The sequence below is a fragment of the Trachypithecus francoisi genome, unplaced genomic scaffold, assembly GCF_009764315.1.
Source record: "Trachypithecus francoisi isolate TF-2019V2 unplaced genomic scaffold, Tfra_2.0 Contig00010, whole genome shotgun sequence".
Classification (NCBI taxonomy): Eukaryota; Metazoa; Chordata; class Mammalia; order Primates; family Cercopithecidae; genus Trachypithecus; species Trachypithecus francoisi.
This window is the reverse complement of record NW_022680460.1, coordinates 256,241-274,342: the sequence shown is the minus strand read 5'-3', so window position 1 is coordinate 274,342 and position 18,102 is coordinate 256,241. Positions and strand designations below refer to the sequence as shown.

The window sequence follows — 18,102 nt, the reverse complement described above, 5'->3', positions numbered from 1 at the left end:
ACAGTTTTTTTTTTTTTTTGGAGACGGGAGTCTTGCTATGCTGCCCAAGCTGCTCTGGAACTACCGGCCTCACGCAATCCTCCTGCCTCAGCTTCCCAAAGCGCTGGGATTACAGGCGTGAGCCAGCACACTCTGCCCTAGAGGGGGATTATTGTTTGAACTAAAACCCGGACTTCCTGCTGCCCAGTCCATTGCCCTTTCCACCACTCTAAGCTGCTGGTTTAGTCATGATTTCAGATGTGGTCTTTGTATCCATGTGGTGGAGAAAATAGCTGTGTGGTCAGCGGCCCTTTCCAGGCGCTGACCATGTAAGGGCTGTCCTCTTATTAGCAGCCAGTGGCAACCTAATTTTGTCAAGCCTGACTCCAGGCTTACCCACCCTTTCGTTTTCACCTCTCTCGGGTTGCGCAGGCCCGGGAGGCCCATCTGTTCTTACTATTTGAGTCCCTGTTGTCTCATTGGCGGCTTTCTGAGCAGCTGCAAAATATGTTTTTAACTTTTAAGTGGAAGTTGGGGGTCACTGGCATCGAGTCTGGAAGTCACTCTCAGCAAGAGCTCTTTGAACTCTGACATTCTCTAGTTTTACGGACTCGGGTGAGTGTTTAACTCCTCCCAGCTGCCAAGGGCTGGACTTCCTACCACTGTGGGCAGTAATTAATGAGGCATTTATTTGCTCAAGTAGTGGCGAAATAATGCGCACTGCTTTTTTGTGTTGTCGTCGGCGGAATACGCTCAGTTGCCTAGCACCACAGCCCTCTGGCTGGTAGTCCCTCCTTGCGGCTCATCTGCTTGGGTCTCCTTGCCGCCCCCAGCTCGGCGACCGGGACGCAGACGAGGACAAGTGTTCGCCCGAGCTCAGGGGGCGGCGTAGCTGCCGCCCGCCCAGGAGGACCATGCTGCGCGGCAAGTCCCGGCTCAACGTGGAGTGGCTGGGCTACTCGCCAGGCCTGCTCCTCGAGCACAGGCCCCTCCTGGCAGGGCGCACGGCGCGGAGCCACCGCCGGTAAGTCATGTGAGCGCCCGCCCAGTATCCGGCGCCGGCGCCGGCGCCGGCGCCCGCGCTCGCGCCTGCGCCTGCCACAGCCCTGCGTCGCCGCGCCGCGCCTGCGTACTGTGGCCCGCCGCCCGGCGCGAACCGACACTTCCGGCGCGAACCGACACTTCCGGCGCGAACCACTACTTCCGGTGCGAACCGCCTAGACCGTTCACCCGCGGAGCTTACTGAGCGCGGCCGTCGAGCCCAGCTCGGCCGCCGAGCGCCTGTGCCGGCACGGCTACACCATGGAGCGCCCGGATAAAGCGGCGCTGAACGCACTGCAGCCTCCTGAGTTCAGGTAGCCCTGAGCGGGGCCAGAACCGCGAGGCGGACTGGCCGCAGCCTGCAGCAGGGCCTGAGGGAAGGCCCTAGCTGAATGGGTGGGCGTGAGGTCTGGACTCCGGGGACCTGGTCGCAGGGAGCCGGGCGGGGAAAGCAGGTGGGGCCTGAGATGTCTAAACGCCCGGTCCCGACCTTTCGCTCTGGAACAAGGGATCCGGGGTCATGGGGAATAGGTCAGTGGGCCTTCAGCTCATGCTTCTATCCTAGCACTTCCTCTCGGTATCGTCTATATTGCAGTCTCTTTCATTGCCGCAGGGTCAGCCTTCTGAGACAGGAACGCGGTTTCCTTCATCTCCGTGTTCCCTAGGGGGCCTGCATAGTCGGGGCTTAATAAATGTTTGCCGTAGGAATGAAGGAGTAGAAGGGAATAGTTCCCCTGGTATGGGACTGCTTCACTTGGGGAATCAGGAAGATAGAGGCTGGTGGCTGAGTTGAAGGAATGTATGAGAGAGCAGGTGGTTCTGGCCCACCTCAGTAGGCAAGGTAGTGGTGAGGGAGTTAGCTACCATTCGTTAAGACCTACTGTATACCAGGCTCATTTCACGTGCTTTAGATACATTATCTGAATTCTTAATTTATCTGACTGCTTGATTTCCCAATTTTGAAGAGGTTGCAATTGAGGGTAAGTGACTTGAAACTGAGGATGAGTGATTAGAGAATTAGGCGACAAAGTAATTGAAGCTAACGTTTGAGCAAGCTCAACCTCACTGACTCCAAAGCCCACGATCTTTGGAGCGCTGTGATGCTTTCTCTTTCCGACAGGGTCATTGTGGGTTTTTTTTTTTTAACTTTTATTTTAGGTTCATGAGTACATGCGCAGGTTTATATAGGGAAACTGCATGTCACAGGGGCTTGGTGTACAGGTAATTTTGTCACCCAGGTAATAAGCGTAGTACGCGATAGGCATTTTTTCTGATCCTCTCCCTCCTCCCAGCCTGCACTCTCAAGTAGGCCCCAGTGTCTGTTGTTCCTCTCCTAGTGTCCATCTGTTCTTGTTGTTTAGTTCCCATTTATGAGAACATGCAGTATTTGGTTTTCTTTTCCTGTCTTAATTTGCTTAGGATAATGGCCTCCAGCTCCAGTCATGTTGCTGCAAAGGACATGATCTCATTCTTTTTTATGGCTGCATAGTGTTCCATGGTGTATATGTACCACATTTTCTTTATTCAGCCTCAGTGTGGGATTTTTAAAAATTATTTATTTATGAGAATACTAACATATTTTTATTAGATACACTTAGAGCATAGTCCTTCTAGACTGATTCTGGTTTCCTAATGGAATTTGCAGTGAAATTTTGGCTGTGGAAGAAAGAATTCCTGTTGTCTTACTTGCTACAGAAGGGAATGTGGTAGGCTCTGTCTGCTCAATGTTGGCTGCAGAAGTTTGTATGAAGTGGGAAAACTAGGTGGTGTTATAAATGGAGGCAGAGTAAGGTTCATCCTGAACTTTTTCCTTATGTGAGGACAACTTTAATTCCAGCCTTTCTCATTCCTCATTTCCAACAAATCTCTGCTCAGTAACACCCAAAGATACATAGGATAAAGCAATTGAATAGCATTAGTTGCTTTGTCTTGGAATAAGCCACTGATTTTACCCAAGGTGGCTTGTGTCAGCAAAACCAACAGCCCTTGTGGCTGGAAGCCAAGGAGAAAATGTCCTACAAACAGTAGAGGAAGTTTGCTAGTTTTCAAAAGTTTGTATGTACATTTTGGCTTAATGCTTAGTCCCATATTAGTGAGGTCACAACACAGAAAAGTAGTCACATTTTTGAAGTTTGAGGTAAAGAGAGAAGTGAGAAGGAATTAGCTATAAATTATTAAGGTATGCTGTGTATAGATTGTGTGGGGGCTAGAATTAACATGTAGAAAGGTTATATTTGGGTGGTGGGATTATAAGTGATTTTGTTTATTTTAAAACATTTTTATGGTGTTACATCATCTTTTCAGTAATAAACGTTGTAAAAGCCAGGCCAGATATTAGATACTCAAGAGAGGTCATGTAAAGAACAAAACAATCAGTTAACACTTCCTTTCTTTTCCGTTAACAAGTTAGATAATCTAAAAGTTGGATTCCTAAAACATACTTCTTTACTCACCATAGAAACACCAAAGTCAAGTGCTTTTTTTAGGGTCCACAAAAGAATTGGCCAATTAGTGACTCTTTGTATTTTTTGTAGATTCTGCACTGCAGACACTCATATTCTTCATGAGGATTACACAATAAATTCCTCTAAATATTTACTAGTAGGAAACAGTTTAAGGGAGCTTATGTATATTAAATGAGAGTTATATAGCTCAGTAATCAAAATGAAGCCTGTTAGATGATCCATTTAAGTACCAAAATAAAATATTAGAACTTTTTTTTAAACAGCAATAAACATTTAATTTCTCACACATGTGCAGAGCATGTGATCAAGAAATAGGCATGAGGGTATATTTAATATATATTTTACTCAATGTTTTTGTGGGTCTTTTGTTCAGGTTATTTTAAAATAAATTTCATTGTGTGTATTTGAGGTTCACAACATGATGTTATGGCATACATATAGTAAAATGATTACTATGGTGAAGCAGATTAGTTTATCTGTCATCTCACATACTTTTGTGTGTGTGTGACCAGAGGCAGCTAAAATCTTATTTACGAAAGTCCCTAATACCATGCAACTTTATTGCCTGTAGTCCTCTTGTACGTTAGATATCTAGACTTGTTAATCCATATATCTACTGCTTTGTGTCCTTTGATGTACATCTCCCTATTTCCTCCCCTCCAGCCTCCCACCCCCACCCCCATGGTAACGACTGTTTTATTCTCTGTCCCTGTGTAGTTGACTTTTTTTTTTTTTTTTTTAAAGATTCCACATGTAAGTGAGCTCATGTAGTATTTGTCTTTCTGTGTTTGGCTTATTTTACTTAAAATAATGTCTTCCAGGTCCATCCATGTTGTGGCAAATGGTAGATGTCCTTTTTTAAGGCTGAATAAAATATTCCCTTCTATATATACACTACGGTTTCTTTATTTTGTCTGTCTACATACGCTTAGGTTGTTTTCAAATCTTGGCTATTGTGAATAATGCTGCAGTGAACATGGAAGTGCAGATATTTTTACGAGGTAGTGATTTCATCTCCTTTGGTTATATTCCAGAAGATAAGATTACGGGGCTGTGTGGTAGTTCTATTTTTAATTTCTTTAGGAACTGTTTTCCATAATGATTATACCAATCTACATTTCCATCATAATGTACTAGGGTTTCTTTTTCTCCACACTTTTACAAACATTTGTTATCACTTGCCTTTTTGATAATAGCTGTCCTTAGAAGTGTGAGGTTATATCTCATAGTGGTGTTGATTTGCATTTCCCTGATGATTTAGTGATGTTGAGCACATTTTTGTTTATCTCTTGGCTATTTTTATGTATTTGGAGAAATGTCTGTCTAGCTGTTGTCTATATTTTAATCAGGTGGTTTTTCTGCTGAGTTGTAAGAGTTCTTTATAAATTTTGGGATATTAACCCCTTATCAGATAGGTGGTTTGCAAATATGTTTTCCTAGTCTGTAAGCTGCCTTTTCATTTTGTTGATTGTTTCCTTTGTGGTACAGAAGCTTTTTAGTTTGATGCAAGCCCCTTTATTTATTTTTTCTTTTGTAGCCTGAGCTTTTGGTGTGATATCCAAAAAATCATTTCCGAGGCCAATGTTAAGGAACCTTTCCCTCTGTGTTCTTTTATGTCTTAAAACTTTATATCTTTGTGTTTTAGTTATTTTATCCATTTTGAGTTGATTTTTGTTTATGGTTTAAGAGTCCAGTTTTGTTCTTTGCATGTAGAAATCCTGTTTTCCCAGTACCATTTATTGAAGAGACTATCCTTTCCCCATTGTGTTCCTCTTAACACCGCTGTCGAAGGTTAGTTGGCCATATATGTTTGGATTTATTTCTGGGGTCTATTCTGTTTCATTGTTATATGTTTCTGTTTTTATGCCAATACCATATTGTTTTGATTAGTATAACTGTAATATTTTAAATCAGAAAGTGTGACGCTTACAACTTTTTCAGTGTTGCTTTGGCTCTTTGGGGCTTTTTGTGGTTCTGTATGATGAATTTTAGGATTGTTTTTCTATTTTAATGAAGAATGCTACTGGAATTTTGATAGAGATTATGTTATATCTGTATGTTGCTTTGGGTACTGTGGACATTTCAACAGTATTAATTCTTCCAATCCATGAACACAGGATATCTTTACATTTATTGTGTCATCTTCAATTATTTCATCAGTGTTTTATACTTTTCAGTGTACAAGTCACTCATCTTCTTGGTTAAATTTATTCCTAAGTTTCTTTCTTTCTTTTTTTTTTTTTTTTTTTTTTTTTTTTTTTTTTTTTTTAAATAGAGTCTTGCTCTGTTGCCCAGACTGGAGTGTGATTTTGGCTCATTGCAACCTCTGCCTCCCAGGTTCAAGGGATTCTCGTGCCTCGGCCTCCCAAGTAGCGGGGACTATAGGCACATGCCACCACGCCCAGCTAATTTTTGTATTTTTAGTACAGACGGGGTGTCACCGTGTTAGCCAGGATGTTGTATTGGTTTTGTTTGTTTGTTTGTTACAGAGTCTTGCTCTGTTGCCCAGACTGGAGTGTGATTTTGGCTCATTGCAACCTCTGCCTCCCAGGTTCAAGGGATTCTCGTGCCTCGGCCTCCCAAGTAGCGGGGACTATAGGCACATGCCACCACGCCCAGCTAATTTTTGTATTTTTAGTAGAGACTGGGTTTTGCCGTGTTGGCCAGGCTGATCTCGAACTCCTGGCCTCAAGTGATCTGCCTGCCTCGGCCTCCCAAAGTGCTGGGATTACAGATGTGAGCCACCACACCTGGCCTGATAATTGTTGAATTTGGTTTGAAAATATGTTATTGAGGAATTTTGCACCAGTGTTCATCAATGATGTTGTCCTATAGTTTTCTTGCTGTGTCTGTCTGGCTTAGGTATCAAGGTGATTCGAGCCTCTTAAAACATGTTTGGAAGTATTCCCTCTAGCTCGATTTTTCACTCATAACAGAAGTTCCTATTCCAGCTGGGGAGGGCGCACTGGTCCATTCACTCTGCCTACCTCCTTCTGTGGTCTGGTGTCTGGTGCTGGTGGTCAGGGTTGCTGCATGGACTCAGGGACTGGTGTGGCAGTGGCTTCCCTGGGCCAAAGCTCTGATTCCAGTGGGGCAGGGCATGCTGGTGTGTGTCAGCTCCACCTGGTTAGTTTGCTGGTCCACTGTCTGGTGCTGGAGGAGAGGAAGTTGGCAGCTTCCCCAGATGGAAGCTACGATTCCAGCAGGAGAGGGCACTGATCCACCCGTGGTGCCTGCCGAGTTCCCTGGTCTGGTGTCTGGTGCTGGTGGTCAGGGTTGCTGCATGGGCTCAGGGACCCGTGTGACAGTGGCTTCCCTGGGCAGAAGCCCTGATTCCAGTGCGGGAGGGCACACAGGTGTGTCTGCCTCCTTAGTTCCCTGGTCTACCGTTTCATGCTGGAGGACAGCAAGCTGGTGGCTTCCCCTGACGGAAGCTCCGATTCCAGCAAGAGAGGGTGCGTTGATCCACCCTTGGTGCTTACTGCATTCCCAGGTCTGGTGTCTGGTGCTGGTGGACATGGTTGCTGCATGGGTCGGGCACTGGTGCCACTGTCCACCGTGGCTTCCCTGGGTAGAAGCTCTAGTTCCAGAGGCAGGGGCACTGATTTTCTTCACTTAGTTTGTTCACCAGCTTGTTGGCAGTTGATCTGAGGTGCCCTGACGTTTTGTCTCACACTGGATATGAATGACAGTCCCTGAAGGTGGTGTATAATCTTCATGTTCCAGCTCAAGAAATTCCCACTACCCACAGCTGGTTCTCTAGGATCTTCGGATTACGAGTCTCTGCCTGTGATCTTCCTCCTACATAGCATCTCATTTGTGGATGTTTATAGTTTTAGGGACATAAGAGCGTTTGGATATGGCTGTGCAGGTTCTGATTTTCTCTTTGTTTACTTTATTCCAGAAATGAAAGCTCATTAGCATCTACACTGAAGACGCTCCTGTTCTTCACAGCTTTAATGATCACTGTTCCTATTGGGTTATATTTCACAACTAAATCTTATATATTTGAAGGTAATCTTAGACCCATTAAAACAAGACGTTTTTCCCTGATTTAAGAATCTGTGCTTTTATGACCTCTTTATATCTGTAAACTGGGTATTCTTATTTTTTTTTCTTGTTCAGCCTTTCAAAAAACCATATTGCTCATAATGAGTCTTTATGAAATAACTTGTTATTTCAGCTTGACAGTTTTCTTATGGTTTTCTGTGAAATAGCTTGCAAATCCTTTCTCTTAGTGCCCTTTAAAGAATAGGAATTGGCTGATATGGGAGGAAGAATTTGGGGGAATGGACTTCTAGTGTCGGATAATGGAAGGAAGAGAGAATGAAGTCCCCTTTTTGATGTTGAAGTCTTTTTTTTTTTGAGACAGAGTTTCACTCTTGTTGCACAGGCTGGAGTGCAATGGTGCAATCTCGGCTCACCGCAACTTCCACCTCCCAAGTTCAAGCGATTCTCCTGTCTCAGCCTCCTGAGTACCTGGGATTACAGGCACCTGCCACTACACCCGACTAAGTTTTGATATTTTTAGTAGAGACGGGGTTTCACCATGTTGGCCAGGCTGGTCTCAAACTCCTGACCTCAGGTGATCCACCCACCTCGGCCTCCCAGAGTGCTGGGATTACAGGTGTGAGCCACCATGCCCGGCCTGAAGTCTTTATAATTATGGTTTTGTTTAAAATAATGCTCTTAATATATAGAAGGTACTCATATCTTTTAGTGAATACCTTATTCATTACCACCCAAAGTATTACTTTTTAATTGCCTGACTAGTTAAATAAATATATCATAAAAATTAGGATGCTTTGTTTTTTTTTGTACTTTGGTAAATTTTGCAATAAAATGAAAACTGTTTTTTTTTCTCTTGATAGGCGCCCTTGGGATGTCCAATAGGGACAGCTATTTTTACGCTGCTATTGTTGCAGTGGTCGCCGTCCATGTGGTCCTGGCCCTCTTTGTGTATGTGGCCTGGAACGAAGGCTCACGACAGTGGCGTGAAGGCAAACAGGATTAAAGTGAACATCACCTTTTGATAGCATTAAATTCATTTTAAAAATGATAATGCTGGAGGGGGGACATCTGATTTGAATAAAGTTGAAAGAACATGTTAAAGTCAGGCTTAAGGAGTCACGTTTGAGTAGTGTAAATTTTGATCCTTCTAATGTGTTGGTTTGTATATTCAGTTTTAACTGTATGAATCTGATTTGCAAATGAGAATTTGGAAAAGTTAAATTAGTTACAAATAAATATGTTAATTACACAATATTCTGGAAGGAATTTTATCTTCTTTCAACAAAACATGTTTTATAGTATTCTGACTTATGGTTGCTTTTGACTTTTACTCCTTTGGATAGATTAAGAGGCACACAGTGAAGCAAATTAAACTCCACTTTACGTTGGAATGCTTTCCTTAGCATGAAAATACCAGGTCGTTGGATTTGGGATTTTAATTTCCTATGGAAAGTTGCTTAATTGTGGACACTGGAATTAATCTGAATGTCACTAAGGAATTTCACATGAAGTGTAATCCCTAGTCAATAGGAATTTTCCATTACATTTTTTTATGGGAAAACTAGGCTAAATTACATCCATTCAGGTAAAAGGACTTTAGCTTACTGAAGGATCAAAAGAGCAAAGCAAAGATCTCACTACTCAAACACTCAGCCTGCTTCCTTCAAGTCCCCTTGCAGGCCAGCTTTGTGCTTTGCAGACCAACTTTTTAATGAGATACTTTGCTTCCTCATTCAACATTGAAGCTAGGCTTCAATTAAAAGGTTCGAGGAGGCTCCATTTAAAATTGTTTTTTCTACTATTTTTAAAAATTGTAGTGTATATGATAGGAATTTGCATTTAAATATGTTCATTTTTGCATATGTTAGTAGTGGAAACAATCTTGAAAGCATTTTTTTTTCACCCAAAAAGTATTCTCCTTGGGCTTGTCTGATGGAAAAAAACCTTGATTTTATTTTCATATCTTTAGTCTGTGTTCTTTCTAGTTATTTGGTACTAATTGTGTGCAATCTAAAAACACTCCCCCAAATGTTTGTTTTTTAATTATAAAATCATAATATATGTTCTTTGTGGAAAACTGGAAAACTATATATTCAAACAGGAAAAAAAAAATCAAAATTCCCCATAATGTTGCCATCTGAAAATAACTTCTATTTTCGTTTATATCCCGTATGCATTTTTGAAAGCCATTTCTTAATGCTAGTTTGATACACACTAAAAGTTTAGCTTACAAGTTCAAATTCTGCCAGCTTTTCCTGACAGCTGTTTGCATTTTTTCAGATGAGTGATTATTGGCCATTTTCTTTTTCTTTTTTTTGAGACAGTTTTGCTCTGTCAGCCAGGCTGGAGTGCAGTGGCACGATCTCGGCTCACTGCAACCTCCGCCTCCTGGGTTCAAGTGATTCTCCACCTCAGCCTCCCAAATAGCTGGGACTACAGGTGCCCGCCACCACGCTTGGCTAATTTTTTTTGTATTAGTAGAGACGGGGTTTCACCATGTTGGCCAGGCTGATCTTGAACTCATGACCTCCGGTGATCTACCCGCCTCGACCTCCCAAAGTGCTGGGATTACAGGCGTGAGCCACCGTGCCTGGCCTTATTGGCCATTTTCTAAATAAGCACATTCTATCTTTATTCTCTTAAAATTCAAATTTCTGTTACTGATAATCCTAATACTTAGGATTCTTGCTTAAGCATGTGAAACCATTACCGATCTGTTGTTCACATTTATTATTATTTGTATTGTGAAACTGGACTAAAGGAATAGAGGGATGATTAGTCATAAAAGTCAAATAGGCATTCGTGTTTAACTGTTGAGAAAAGTGAAAGATCGGTATGATTATTATGGAACTGTTTAATTCTTGCTTAAAGACTACAATTTTAGTATAATGACATTTGAGTCTAGGGTAGTGTGTGGTAGATTTCTAGATGGTCCCTAATTAAAATGTATTGTTGTATTTAGAATTGTCCACCTAATTTCTTTTTATATAATGCCAAGGTTTTTCTTGTGCTTTTGGGATCTTATGCTGTTTGTAAAATGTTACTGTCCAGTGTTGGATTTTTATGTTTGGTTTCAGGCATTTGCTGAATAGGTAATGATATATGGGTATTTTTCTGCAAGTATTTAAACCAGGGGCACATGCAAAGGCAGTTGTAATTTCCTCTTGGAAAAAGCGCCAAATGTTTGAAGGTTAAAGTCAAATGCTAGGGTTGATATTTAGGATTATAATAAAACAGGCTTGTTTTCAAAGCAGTTAGTTTATTCCTAGAGTTTTAACTGTTAACTCACTAGTTTGCTGCTGTTTTTGACTATGTTAAATAACATATGGTATTTGACAATAGATTTACTTTTCAAAAGATCTCACTAGTTTCCTTTTACACAATGTATATACTTCAAGATATATAGAAAGGAAAGCTACAGTTGAGCCCTTATACATGTTTTAAGGTAAAAATATGTTCCCTATTGTTTGGAAACTGATTGTAAGAATAACCTCAATTATATAACTTGAAATGTCAGTCCAAACTACTGATTTAACCCTATTTACGGTAACACATTACCTTTCTCACCTCCTGTTTTGCCCTGGAGAATGTAGTCCTTTTTCTCAGTTGTGTTGAGAAGTGAAAAGTCTGCTGTAGAATGCATCTGATGTCATTAGTTTTTCAAATGGGTACCATTGTACATATAACAGTAGAATTTGGTTTGGGGTTGTTAGTGGGAAAAAAATTGAAACCTGCCATTAAACCCCATGTTTCATGGAAATCTAACAGAAATACATTGTAATAATTAGAACATTTTCTTTTCTCTCTCTTTTTTTTTGAGACGGAGTTTTGCTTTTCGTGCCCAGGCTGAAGTGCAAGTGCGCAATCTCAGCTCACTGCAACTTCCGCCTCCTGGGTTCAAGCAATTCTTCTGCCTCAGTCTCCTGAGTACCTTGGATGACAGGTGCGTGCCACCACACCCAGCTAATTTTTGTATTTTTAATAGAGATGGGGTTTCGCCACGTTAGCCAGGCTAGTCTCGAACTCTTGACCTCAGGTGATCCACCTGCCTCTGCCTCCCAAAGTGCTGGGATTACAGGTATGAGCCACCGTGCCTGGCCTAATAATTAGAACATTTTCATCATGAAAATGTGATCAGCTTTGCCAAAAGAAACAACCAATTGACTTGTTTGGCGTTTGTTTTCCATTTTCATGTCAATTTTATGTATACAGTTAGAATACCCAAGGAGACCACTAAAATCAGTTAAATAGGGTATATCCAAAGAAAGATGAAACCCAAAAGTACATAAAAAAGATTTAAATCGCATTTCAGATGTACCTAGTGTATATTTCTTATCTCTAGACAAGTTCATTTTTATTGTTTATGCCCAAGTGAAGTTGTAAACTTATGGTTCAACTCTGACACAGAATTTGTCACTTGTCTGAGGTCAGTGGCAGGTTTCTCTGCTGTCAAGCACTCTGTGTCACCCACCAGATTAGTATAACTGTTAATTCAGACTCTACTCCTATGTTTAAGATAATTTTTACAAGAGCTGGTGAAGCAGCACATTAGTAACCTGACAAGATTTCTTTTACCCTTTTCAGAGGGAAAGGGTCACCTTAAAAATAAATTATTTTCAGGGACTTTGGGAATCTAATGATAAATATTACACATAATCTATGAATAGCTTAATCCTTTATATATTCCTTAAAATAGGAATTCCTCGACATCACTCCTGGCCACACTTTACTTGCCTGTGTTGTTGCTATGTGTATTTGAAAGTAATATCTGCATTCCTTTTAAGATGTTCTATAAGTCATATTTGTCAGTTATACAGAGTAGTCTTCCTTTTTCCCACGTTCAGTGTAATCTCACTGAACAGTAATAATAGCAATAGCTAACAACATCTGCACAGCACCTTACAGTTTGCAAAGAACGTTCACACATTCTCATTTGAGTTTTGCATAGTGAACCTGTTACGAGATGTCTCTTGACGTCGATGCTAAAAGTGTTAGAATCTTTAAATCACTAGAGTCATTGAATATGCTGTAGTATTGAATAGTGCCCTGACTAGGGGGAGGATTTAGATGTGCTGCATTTCAAGCCGTGTATAATCATCAAAATGGGGGGCTTGAGTTCTTAGCTACTTAAATCCGATCTACTTCTGTTAAGTGATGCTTTTCTAACCATTATCTGGATGGATTTTGTATTCACTATATTGTAGCCTGTAATTTGTATAAATTTACCATCTGTTGTCATTAAAAAAAGTGTCTGTAGTGCTACTTTGATGTGTCCTGATTCAATTAATGTTTTATTAACCGCTCTGTTTTTAAAAATGTGTTTGCTTGCTTCTCATTTTATAGCATATGTACAGAGCTCACTTTAAAAATTTGTTCATTGGCCTCTGTTTGTGCTATGTAGATTATATAGAGAGCTGTCAAGGATAAGTTTTTATGCAGTAAATGTCAACCAGAAATGCTCAAACTGATTGGGGGAGGGTTGTTGAGCTGTAAAGGGCTAGTTATACTTCATCTGGGGTGGGCTTCAAATGCCCCTGAAGGAGAGTTGAGAAATACTTATGGCTAATTAAATGTGGGAGTAGATAATTCCTGACGACGCCCACATGCCATCCCCTCATGACTAATGTTCTGTGTCCTCTGTCCTCTAATCACCCGTTGATTGCACTCCAGCTCCTTCCTGTGCTTCTAAGGACTCCAGCTAATTCTTATTAATAAATATTAATATCTCCTTCCCAAACACATTTGAGACATCTCAGTATCAAAAAATTTTATAGGTTATGAGATGTCCAGGGAACTCAGGAAACAGGTAATGGCATTGCAGAAACCACAGGACAGCGGTTCTGAAAGTTTGCTGGAATCACCTTGTAGGTTTTATTAAAAATAACTGATTGCCCAAACCCAACCCAGACCTTCTGAATCGGAGTCTCTGGGGGTGGGGGCCTAGAAGGCTCTTTGGGGCTGGGCGCAGTGGCTGACGCCTGTAATCCCAGCACTTTGGGAGGCCGAGGCAGCGGATCATGAGGTCAAGAGTTCGAGATCATCCTGGCCAACGTGGTGAAACCCTGTCTCCACTAAAAATACAAAAATTAGCTGGGCACAGTGGTGTGTGCCTGTAGTCCCAGCTACTCAGGAGGCTGTGGCAGGAGAATCACTTGAACCCAGGAGGTGGAGGTTGCAGTGAGCCGAGATCACACCACTGCACTCCAGCCTGGCAATACTCTGTCTCCAAAAAAAAAAAAAAAGCTTTTTGGAACAGGCAGTGATCAACATGAAGCTGGATTGAGAACTGCTGGAGATTTAGAATTGTGCCTCTCCGTGTATGTTTGGTAAATATAGGAGAACATTTGTTCGCAACCTGGCAACCCAGGGATGCTTTTCCTCCAAAAGAGGATCCAGCAGCCCTGAGGGAAGGGATACTACAAATGACACACCCTCGCCTGTAGCCTCAAATTGGTTTCTGCTGCCTTTCTTGCGCCTGTGGTCACTTTGCCACAAGCAACTAGAAGTTTCCTTTAAAAATAATAGATCAGGCATACCATGCCTCTGCTCAAAATCCTCCCAGTGGCTCCCCATCTCTCTCAGGAAGATTTAGACTCCCTATGTGGCCCACAAGCCAGGCCACTTCCCTTCATTTCATTCCCACCCCACTTGCTCACCATTCGCCAGCTTCCTGGACTTCTTGGTGTCCACCGAACCTCCCATACTCAGTCCCATTAGCTGTTCCCTCTGCCTGGTACCCTCTTCCCAGATATTCTCACAGCTGGCTCTTCCTCACCCTCCAGGTCACAATGCTCATGCCACCTCAGAGAGGGTTCCCCTGACAACCTAAAGCAGTGAGACCCCCATTGCTATCACAACACTTAATACTGCATGAAATTATTTTATTAGCCACCTCCTTCCACTAAGATGTAAGTGCAGGAAGGTAGGCACTTTGTCTTATTCATCACTGAATCCCTAGGACCTCAGAGTTGCATGAGAGTTTGGCCAGCCCCTACTAAGTGGGAAGATAACCACACACGCCCCCTGTGCCAAATTGCCTGCTCTGCCTCAGGAAGAAGAACAAAATGGTTGGAGGGGCATCAGATTTTTTTCCTCCCATCTGTATCTGTAGCTCTCTATTCCCAGGACTCTGCATTTTGCTCTGAAGCCCTAAAACACACCCCCCTTTCTCAACCACACCCAACCCCATCCCTCACCATCACATCTGTGGTTTTTTGCACATAAGCAAAGCAGCAGGGAAACTGGATGTGCTCTTCACGGATGTGGGGGCAGGGCTTTCCCATTTAGCATGGTTTCATAGAATGCTCTTGATGTGCCCTGCAGACACAGGTCCGGGAAGACCCACCAGTTCTCTTTCTCTTGCTCTGGTGCTGTGATTCTGCAATTATTTGCAATGTTATCATGTTTAGCTCTGGCCTGTCAACATGCACATAAACAGAATGAATTAGAGTAGAAACAGAATATGATTTTCTCAGCTATGTGTAAATTATAAAAATATACATTTTAAAGAAAAATGTACATTGGATAGCCAGATTTTGTTGCTTTAAAAATATTCACAATAGAAAATGAAAGTGGGGGCTGTGAAAAATGAAGTCTGTTCACATGTTTAGCATTTCTTTCATAAGAATTGTGTGTAGGACAGGCCAAGGGCACCGTGCATTTTTTCCTCTACCATTTCTGCTGCAGCTAGCTAGAGACACAGTCCTCTTCCATCCTTTACTCACCCTCCCTCCGAACTCACCTCAGACCAATTAGAATTAAGATAAAAAGTTGAGTGGGAAATGAATAGAAAGCCCAGGAAAATGGAATAAGCAAGAAAAGTTAAACAAGTTCTTCCAAATGGCTTGAACAGTCTGGTGGGGACTGTCACCTGTGGTAGACAGAATTTTAAGATGCTCCAAGATTCCCATTCCCTGTCCCCTTCCCTACAGCTTCCTTGGTTAGATGACTGTACTGAGTTTCCTGTGACTGCTGTAAAAGAGTACCATGGACTGGGGGACTTCAACAACAGAAATGCATTGTCTCCCAGTTCTGGAGGCTGGAAGTCCAAGATCAAGGTGTAGGCAGGGCTGGTTCCTTCTGAGGTCTCTCTCCTTGCCTTGTAGATGACCATCTTCTCCCTGTGTCTTCTCTTGATCTTCCCTCTGTGTGGCGTTTGTGTCCTAATCACTTTGTTCAAAGACCCCTGTCACACTGGATTAGGGCCCATCCTAATGACCTTGTTTTACCTTAGTTACCTCTTTAAAGAGCCTATCTCCATATATAGTCACATTCTCAGGTACTAGTGGTTAGGACTTCAACATATGAATTTTTTAGAGGGGACACAATTTGGTATACAACAGTTATGTTACATGGTGTGCTAGGCAGAATAATGACCTATCAAATATGCTCATCTGATTCCTCAGAACCTGTAAATATGTTACTTGGCAGGGGAGAATTAAGGTTGTAGATGGAATTAAGTCTGCCTCTCAGCTGACTTTAAGACAGGGAGAGTATTATCAGTTTTTGGGGTGGGCTCAGTGTCATTTGTCACAGGCTCTTGTGATTCGCTAAAAGTCTGGTGCCCCAAAGATACATTCACTTATTATTTCCTAGAACCTGTGGATATTACCTTATGTAGGAAAAGAATGAGTATTACCTTATATGGGAAAAGTGATGAAGGATGTTGAGAGGGAGTGTTTATCCTGGATTATCTGGATGGGATAATTCTTGATAATTTTTAAAATCCTAAATGCTATCACATGCATACTTATAAGAGAGAGCAGAGGGAGTTTGAGACATACCCATGAGAGGAGATAGCCATGTGAAGATGGAGGCAGAGATGGGAGTGAGGCAGCCAAAAGCCAAGGAAGCCTGGGGCCACCAAAAGCTGGAAGAGGCAAGGAAGGATTTTCCCCCAGAGCCTCTCGGGGGAATGTGGCTCTCTTGATGCCTTGATTTAGGATTTCTGGACTCTAGAACTATGAGAGAATACATTTCTATGGTTTTGACCCATTTATGCCAGCAGTTGCAGATTTTTTGTGTGTGAAAAATCAGACCTTGGTGATGACCTTGAGCAGTAGAATATAAATAACTCCTATAAGCTTAGCGTTCCAATAGTGAAACACTAGGGATAAATGGGTTAAACCAACAAGTGTGTGATAATTTGTTACGGCTGCCACAAGGAACTAAAAGCTGGAATCCCATGATCATAGTTCTCTGGCTAGGTCACCAGCTTCTCAAAACACCAACGACACAATGGTGTGCTGAAGAGTTTGAGAGGGAACCTCATGAAACGGTTCTCAACCCCTACTCCCATTTCTGCCTGGATGAATTCTAGAGGTCCATGCATTTCCATGCAGTTAGGCACCATGTCAATACATTTTCCTCCCACTCTGCCCAGTGCCTGGCACAGAATAGGTGTCTAAGGCATGTGGTGAATGAATGGATGCCATTCCATATTATGTCCCTTTTTAGAAATCTTTCTATTTAGTTTCATATTAATATGTGCTCTGTTCTCTTAAGCCTCTAAGGCAGCTAGGCCTGACATGTAGGGGACTACTAGTGGTGAATGACCTCTAGAACTAGGCCCCATCTCTGTCCTCAACACAATGTTTTCTACATAATGCACATTCTTCATAACTAGTATCATTTGACCACACAGTTATTTATATCTCAGAAGTTGATGTCATTTTCATTTAAAAGATGTATGTTCTTTCTGTTAATGCAGTAGGTTTTACAAGTTTAATCTGTAGCTATTTCAAAATATCAAGTGATCATTTTAATGTTGGTTATTATCTGTTTCATTTAGCTTTGATTATTACTACTAATAATGACTCTTTATAATAACCTTCATATAATGTTATGATTATCTATAATCCAACCATAGACCATTGGGGTGGCTGTTTTAGGAGGACCCTTCTAGCTAGAAATAACAGATGTTTTGCTTGTCACATTGAACTCAAGGAACAAGCTTCCTGAACTTTGACCACATAATAAAATACATATAATAATTTGAACAAAGTAAACATTGGTATATTGAGTATTTAATTTTTTTCATTTTCATTATAAATATGCAATGTGTGTTATAGCAGCCAGAATGTAGGTTTTTGTTTTTTTAAGAAAATGAATAAATAAAAATAATATGCTTTTTTTTTTTTTTAGTGCCTTTCATGAGATCTTCTCTCTAACTTCTTTGGGATAAAGTGATTATCTTTCATATTCTAAAGAATGTTTAGTGGATTTTCTTAGAAGCTATCAGGCTTTCCCTTGTAAGCTAGCCCAGTGGGCTGTGTTGTACTTCCTAATCCAAATCTTTGAGTTGTATAAGATTCTAAAAAATGACAGCATTTAAAAAAAAATTAATGTACTTTATATTTTAGAGGAGTTTTAAGTTTATAGCAAAATTAAGCAGAAAGTACAGTTTCCATATGTCCTCCTCACCTGCTCGCACACCCCCAGCCATCCCTACCATCAACATGAACCTAACACTGACACATCTTTATCACCTAAATTCCATAGTATACATTAGGGTTCATTCTTGGTGGTGTACATTTTTGACAAATGTTTAATCACATGTATCCACCATTATAGTATATCACACAGAATCATTTCACTGCCTTAAAAT

General features: G+C 41.5%; 1 protein-coding gene across 2 annotated transcripts; it reads left to right on the top strand.

Annotated features, from left to right (window-relative positions):
* Positions 1 to 458: 458 nt before the first annotated feature.
* VMA21 (vacuolar ATPase assembly factor VMA21) lies at positions 459 to 12,758 on the top strand. 2 transcript variants are annotated; one of them, XM_033207302.1, is made up of 4 exons: positions 459 to 594; positions 813 to 1,003; positions 7,390 to 7,499; positions 8,357 to 12,758. In XM_033207302.1, exons 2-4 carry the CDS (start codon positions 894 to 896, stop codon positions 8,497 to 8,499), a joined length of 363 nt encoding a protein of 120 aa, XP_033063193.1. In that variant the 5' UTR covers positions 459 to 594; positions 813 to 893; the 3' UTR covers positions 8,500 to 12,758. The 2 variants fall into 2 exon arrangements, with proteins under 2 accessions (XP_033063193.1, XP_033066422.1); XM_033210531.1 differs by lacking the exons at positions 459 to 594; positions 813 to 1,003 and adding an exon at positions 1,130 to 1,334.
* The last annotated feature ends 5,344 nt before the right edge of the window (positions 12,759 to 18,102 follow it).

What these genes read in the sequence shown, in the direction of transcription:
- VMA21 (XM_033207302.1), top strand. Translation starts at nt 894, where the DNA reads ATGCTGCGCGGCAAGTCCCGGCTCAACGTGGAGTGGCTGGGCTACTCG. An exon ending in ACGGCGCGGAGCCACCGCCG is followed by an intron (nt 1,004 to 7,389) that starts GTAAGTCATGTG and finishes ACTTTATTCCAG; the next exon opens with AAATGAAAGCTCATTAGCAT. An exon ending in TAAATCTTATATATTTGAAG is followed by an intron (nt 7,500 to 8,356) that starts GTAATCTTAGAC and finishes TTCTCTTGATAG; the next exon opens with GCGCCCTTGGGATGTCCAAT.